Source organism: Montipora foliosa, chromosome 4 (assembly GCF_036669935.1).
Source record: "Montipora foliosa isolate CH-2021 chromosome 4, ASM3666993v2, whole genome shotgun sequence".
NCBI lineage: Eukaryota > Metazoa > Cnidaria > Anthozoa > Scleractinia > Acroporidae > Montipora > Montipora foliosa.
In genome coordinates this window covers 35,777,845-35,785,344 of record NC_090872.1, presented here as the reverse complement: position 1 = coordinate 35,785,344, position 7,500 = coordinate 35,777,845, and the positions used below count along the sequence as shown (strand labels likewise).

The window sequence follows — 7,500 nt, the reverse complement described above, 5'->3', positions numbered from 1 at the left end:
CCTTGCTAAAGTTCGAAAGCCAGGAAACCTGAAACTGAAAACGGCTAACCGCAAACCGCAGTTTGCGGTTTCCCGCGAAAAACCTGATGATAAAGGTCTCTAGTCTCGAGGACTTCGCGAGAGCTGCGCGGAATCACGATGGCGTTTTCACTTCCGGCGTTTTAACAGCCAATCAGATCAGAGTTTGGTCGGCCACAATTTGGCCGAGGCCTAATTTTAGCGAGTGACAGCATAAGGAAATATATGGGCGAAGCTTAAAATGGACCTGATCGCAGGTTAGATAAGGCCTAAACGGCTGAATTCATCCTCTGCGGTTTTCTGCCCCATTTCCTTCAAATGAAAGTGGCTTCGGTGGTGGAGCCTGAATCATTATTCTTCTGAGCCCATGTTATGATTCTAATATTTTTAATTTTGCCAAAAAGTAACAACATGGTTGTAAACAACTACAAGTAACGTGGTCACACCATGGAATAATGTGACCAGAAAGGGCGGGAAATTACATTCCGCTACAGCACCCTTTCATCATGACAGATATATTTAGAGGGATTTCAAACATTTGTAGCAAAATCTAATCTAAAAAATTCTTAATTTATTGCAATTCAGTTACATCGATACGTAGACAATTTAATTGAAGAAAACTGAGAAATGAGAAAAAATGGGACTGAGAGAACTCGAATACTGATTGTCATTGTGATTGTCATTGGAATGGACCATTTCACGCTCTTGAGTGCATCATGGGTAATTAGAGCAACCTGGCGGGAAATTAAAAGGTAACTATGGAAATTCAAAGCAAAATAAACTGTAAAATGACTCTGCTTTCGCCTTCATAACCCAAATAAATAAGTTCAAGTTCACACCTGAGATGAATTGGAGTTGGTATCTATTTTTTGGAATTCCTAAGTATTCCTTTTTTGTCTCCATGCATTCTCAGTAGTTTTGTGCCTCTGGAATTACATGAAATCAATTGGCAGAAATCAACGATATTACACAAGGTTTCGAAGTCATCTTGACTTCATTTTCAAGTGATAAATGTAATGCTCGTTTCAAGTTTAAATTAAGTGGTTAACGGTTTATGACGTCAACCATCGAAACGAAACGTCGTGCAATATCGCTGATTTTTGTAATCAAATGTATTCCAACTTTGTTTAATGAAATAATTTCTTCAATAGCCATTCTCTCCAACTTTATTCTGCCCCACCTTTGAGTGCATATCTTCTGTTTTGGAAAATAAAAAACCTAAAGTTGCATATCATGAGTACTTTTCATCGTTTTGAACTTCCACACAAGTCTTTGAATTCCTCTCCATCTTGCCCTGATTACCCATGTGCTCCCAAGAGTGCGAACTCGTTTATAAAGATTGTGGTTGGAATCACTGTGGAGGAACTTTATCAAACGACTTACCCTTAAATCGGAAAGATAACATTAACCGACTGTTAAAACAAGGGATTAATCTACGTTTTGCTCGGATTTGTGCTGTCGCATTAGATTAGGAATACATTTTTACGCAGTGTTAGACACTTCTGAAATCGGTTGGTAGTTTTTCATATGTAGCACAGTGCAGGTTCTTTATTTTGGGCCGACAGGGTTACTGTGCCGGGCCACGAACTCTTAAGTTTTCTGTCATTACGGACTTCCACACATATATTATAGCTATTGCGTTTTTTTAAACTTCTGTTCGTTTTTCTATAGTTGAACGTTAACTGTGTTTTGATGGTTAATTCACTAGTATATCCCCTGAATTCGAACTCACTGACTGATCTCAAATATTTCATAATAAAAGCAACTTCTTTCCAAAGATGTTTGGTGCAATAACATTTTAAAAGCATCACACCTCAGTCGATCATGTAATGTTATACTAACGGGTGAAGTTTCAACTTGGGGAGAGGAAAACAAAATACTTTTAAATCAGACCTGGTCATTTTAAGTTACAATGCCAAGAAGCCTTACATGACATAGTCTTCTTAGTTCATAAATGTCTTCAACTGTTCATATTATTGTTTGTTGTTTTTACTGTAAATAATATTATTTAAAAAATGCATTTCACATAAAAATCACCTAGAAGCCTTCAGGATCTCACAACGTGGGCGAACAACAGATACCCCGCCCCCTTGAATAATCCTTTTCTCATATGCAATTATTTTTAAGATTCATGTCCTCCAAGGTTTTTGCTGGTTAATTAATGAATATGTCACATAAAAGGAGGCATATTGTACGGTGATTGGGTAAAAGAGCAATATCTAGAGAGCAAGCTTTTTCCAAATAAAGACTGTCTGAGAATTCAATTATTCCAAAGACACGAATGGCAGAAAAATTCTCAGTGTCATTAGCTCCCAATAGGGACTAGGGAGCTTAAGCACGCGCGTTTGTGAGACGCGAACAGCAACTGGAAGTGAGCTGCTTTCTCTTTTAACCTGTTTTCACGCTGTAACTTTTCTCCATTAGAGATGATTAGAACAAAAATCTAGGAGACGCCACTGTCATGGCACGCGAAATGGCTAAAAGAGTACTTTAGCACATATTTTTGCGGCGCTCTGCACAACGACGCATGGATCGCCAAATTTGAGGTTTTAAAGACAACGTGAGCGTACAAATGCAAACCTTTCATAAGATACATATTCATTGCCGTGACATTGGCATCTTAGAAAAATTCCCATGTCCTGCTCTCGTCTGAATTTGTAGCTCAGTCAGTAGAGCAGCGGTGATCTAACCCGAAGGTCGTGGGTTCAATTCCCATCCTGGTCGGTTTTTCTCTGCCCTTCTGTGGGCCCATTTCGATTAGTAGGGCTAACGCTCACATGGTATATATGGGTGGAAAACTAGCACTTCACATTACCCTCTAATAGTCAAACCTTTCATAAGATATCCTTTAACACTCTGAGATCACTCGTATCGACTTATTTTTAGGATACTTCGCCTGCGGCGTGAACGAGATAGAATAATCGCGAAAAACTTGCGACAGTCCAAACGATATTTGGAGCGGACATTTTCGTCGACGTCGACGTCGTAGATCTTAAAAGCGACCTTCAGATTGGCGTACAAGGACGACTTCGAGTACCATTTCTCAGTTCTGAGCATGCGTGTTTTGAAACTTCTCGCTCTTTAAACGTTATGCGCGAACCCAGTTCAGAAAGCTCGTACTCGCAGTCGTCAGTTTTCGTACTCCAAACTGTAGGTCGTTCAATTCCCTAATGTCGTTGGTAAATGGCCTGAGTAATTGATAGTCTAGTCCTCTGGGTTAGTACGCATAGTAATCGTACAGTGCAGTACACAATCCATTTTCACGGATTTGTTTGAATATGCTATTTTCCTCTTTGGTTGGATCGCGAAGGGGTTGTATTTGGATGCAATAAAGCACTGAGTAAGGGCATCTACAAAAAACGCATTTTAGAGGACGGTGCAGCCTACTGATTCGTGTTCTGTCCATTCTGCCTTGTTTCTTCATGCGTACTCCACGTCTGTACAGATTATGTTTTCTCGCGGTAGTAATTGAGAAAGTGCAGTTGGGCCTTTGAAAGGAAAAATTGGAGTTGGACACCTGCCACACGTTCTAAAGCACTGAATGCACTGAATATTTGATGACTCAGAAAAATCGGAGTGTCAGTCCTAGAAGGATTTCAACCCACTTCTCTGCAAGCTCTAATCATTGACTGAGCTACTGTGGCTCGGTTCAATACAACTCATAGTTTAATTACATTTTCATCCGAAATAACTGCAGAAAGAGCAATGCATCTCTCCTTTCATCATGCAAACAGGTGCTTATTTATTGTATCTTTATATTTGCTGTCTTTCCCGACGGTTAAAATCTATTCAAGAATTTTATACTCACGCCGCACACGTTGTAGTGTTGTTTAAAGTAACAATTCATTTTTAAACGATGTGAGAACACCACGACCTTACACTTACTTTAAATAAGTGAACCCTTGTCACATCTTGAGAAATTGTAGCATTTCGTAGGGATACCCTAATAAACTAAAAGTAATAGCACCGGATCATTATGAATTGGTCGCAGCTTTTGAAGTTTGGTGAAATTTCTTTCACTTGCTCCAGTCAGACAGGCAAATCACACATTTATCACTATTGGATTCCATAGACTGCCACTCTTAGCATGAACCAATCACAGCTTTCAGTCCATCCCGTAAACCAACCAGTATACACAATTGAATGCGAAAAAGGTCACAGGAAAGCCAATCCGAGAGATTCTGTCTATGATAATTGGATCTTGAATAGGGAACCAATGGTTTTCTTCCATTTCCACGCCTAAAGTTTTGAGTTCCATATCCGGTAACTCATCTTTCTCTTTTTTGTGACACAGCCGCGTCAGCGTGCTTCCTCGTCGGGAAGAACAATTCGCGCCAAGGAAGGAGGGGAATTCTTCAGACTCTCTTCCGTCCTCCTATTTAAGATAACGAAGAAAATCAGATGAAATGAACCAATACGAAGATGCTTTGAATTTCCAGAGGTCTAATTTGTCCAAATACATTTTTATTTCCCAAGTTGTCAACTATTCATTTTGGTGAACGAACAGAGAAATGTCGGGATTTTAGAACTATTCAACGTTTACATATTGAGTTATATTAAAGGCCTTCGACCAAGCGAATTTACTACTACTACTACTACTACTACTACTACTACTACTACTACTACTACTACTACTAATAATAATAATAATAATAATAATCATAATCAACTTTATTAACAAATTCAAAGAAAAATCTTAAATTTACAATAATAATAATAATAATAATCATAAAATAATTAATCATTTAATACGCATTATAAAAAAATGCCACTACATATGTGTCTTTCTCTTTGGTCTTAACATACTAATTAATAGAAATCCATAAAAACTAAAAGGTTTCGTACTATACTAGACCATTATTAAAAAAAATCCATTACATAAGTGTCTTTCTCTTATAATAATAATAATAATAATAATAATCATAATAATAATAATAATCATCATCATCATAATAATAATAATGATGATGATTGAAGTGTTATAACAAAGGAACAACACACGCAAGATGGCGGATCTACACAACACTACTTTATTCCCCACACCACGTGCGTGGTGCAACCGCTGACCTGATGTTACATCTCCCTTTTTTTTTTTAGCGAAAGAAAAGCAAGTAAACAAAGGAAACACAACTGAAAAAATTACAGAATTTACAAACAGTGGCAATGCAAAACTTCAGACAACATGACCACTGGAGTAGTGTTTCTGTTTCTAAATTGAACACAAGACTTTGTGACATGTTACAAATTGTTCCCACTGTGGCTAAAACTTGACATAGTCTTTGAACCTTGGAGGTTCTCTAACTGTTCTACCGGACAGTGTGGTAGCAGCCATAGACATTTTGACTGGTGTTGACCTAGGATTATGCAGGGCTCCTGCACCAGACATCTCAACTTCAGTGTCTGTTAGGTCTTCATCTGATGGGGCTGTGTCTTCATCAGATGGGGCTGTGCATACAAACTCTGATGCCTTGGGCTCTTCAGTTCTTAGCAAATGGCGACGATTTCTTCGGTACTCTCCCCGCTCTGTTTCAACCTTGTAGGATCTAGGTAACGGAAGAATCTCCGTAACTTTAGCAGGCTTCCACTTGTTGCCTTCTCGAACTCTTACAAACTCGCTATTCATCAGCGGTGGCAGTTCCTTCGCTGTTGTGTCGTGCTGCAGCTTCTGCTTTCTTTGCCTTTCTTTTAACTTAGGCAAGACTTCTTCAGGATCATACAGTTGGGGCTTTAACATTTCTCTGGTCATTGGAATTTGGGTTCTCAAACGCCTTCCCAGTAACACCTGCGAGGGTGACAAGTTGACTTCATCCAAAGGAGTATTCCGATATGAAAGGAGGGCTTTGTATGGGTCTTCAGCTTTCTCAAGCATTGACTTGACTGTTTGGACTGTTCTCTCCGACTGACCATTTGACTGGGAGTACCCTGGACTTGACGTGACATGATGAAAGCCCCAGTCCTCCGAAAACGTTTTAAACTCTGCAGAACTGTAACATGGACCATTGTCCGAAACTACCACTGAGGGCACACCATACCTTGCGAACTGAGACCTGAGTGCAGTAATTGGTCATGGAAGGAAGTAAGGTTAGTTCTGGCCACTTGGAGTAATAATCAATAGTAACAAGGTAGTTTCGACTATTCTTGTGTAGGATGTCTGTGCCAACCTTAGGCCAGGGTAGTGGTGGGATCTCGTGTGACCTCACTGGTTCAGGCTGCTGACTTGGTCTATTTTCTAAACATACTGGACAGTTCTTAATCTTCTCTGTCAGATCCACTGTCATCCCAGGCCAGAATAATACTTCACGTGCTCTCGCTATTGTCTTGTTGATTCCACGGTGTCCCTCATGAAGTTTCTCAACCATCTCCCCTCTCAAACTGCTAGGGACAACGATCTTTTGCCCCTTTACGATAAGTCCATGTGCTACCGATAATTCATCTCTGTAGTTCCAGAATTCCTGTGCATTGAAGGAAACTTGACCTCTGGAATCTGGCCAACCAGACAACATTATTCGTTGATTTTCGGACAGGATCTCATCTTCCTTGGTTGCTTCAACGAACTTGGCCAACTGTTGGTCTGAGATAACATGCTCTACTAAGTTGATGTCTAACTGCTCAGCATTTGTCAGGTACTCTTCTAAATGGGCTCGTGATAGAGCGTCCGCTAAGTGTAGGCTTTCCCCACGCTTGTACACTACAGTGATTCCTGGGAAGCGTTGGAGCTGGACCAGCATCCGTTGCAGGCGCAAGGGTGCTACGTGTAGAGGCTTTTTCATAATGGCCTCCAAAGGCTTATGATCCAATTCAACTGTAACATCACGGCCCACAATATACTCTGCAAATTTGGCACAACCAAATTCCACAGCCAAAAGTTCTTTTTCAATCTGAGCATAATTTTGCTCTGTGGGTGTAAGCGCCTTTGAGGCATAAGCTACTGGTTGGTTTCCATGAATCAATGCAGCACCAAGACCGGTGGAACTTGCATCAACTTGCAACGTCAACGCTTTCTGTGCATCATAATATCCTAACACTGGAGCAAGGGTAAGCGATTCTTTGATTGCTTTGAAACTGGTTTCCTGCTGCTTTTCCCAGTGCCACAGAACATCCTGATGTAGTAACTGTCTCAACGGTGTGGTAAGGTCTGACAGGTTTGGGATAAACTTACTGACATAGTTGACCATCCCCAACAGCCTTTGGACACCAGCCTTGTCTGTCGGTCTTGGCATCTCGACTATAGCTCTAACCTTTTCCGGGTCTGTCCTCAAACCATCCTTGGAGAACACATGGCCATGGAACTTCACTTCATTCTGCTGGATATGACACTTTGACTTCTTCAATCGAAGGTTACTGTCTCGGGAACGCTGCAAAACAGCTCTCAACCGCGTGTCATCTTCTGCCGTATTGCGGCTATGTATGATTATGTCATCCATAATGACCTTCACACCTGGTAGCCCTTCAAAAACTTGCTCCATTCTCTGTTGGTGAACC

General features: G+C 40.5%; 1 protein-coding gene across 4 annotated transcripts in view; it reads right to left on the bottom strand.

Annotated features, from left to right (window-relative positions):
• Positions 1-423: 423 nt before the first annotated feature.
• LOC138000714 (gamma-aminobutyric acid receptor subunit beta-3-like) overlaps positions 424-7,500 on the bottom strand; it is a 31,499-nt gene continuing 24,422 nt past the window's right edge. For all 4 annotated transcript variants that reach the window (XM_068847324.1, XM_068847325.1, XM_068847327.1 and 1 more), the window contains one exon: positions 424-4,393. In XM_068847324.1, coding sequence (XP_068703425.1) covers positions 4,124-4,393 — 270 coding nt within the window. In that variant the 3' untranslated portion in view covers positions 424-4,123. The remainder of the gene's footprint in view (positions 4,394-7,500) is intronic.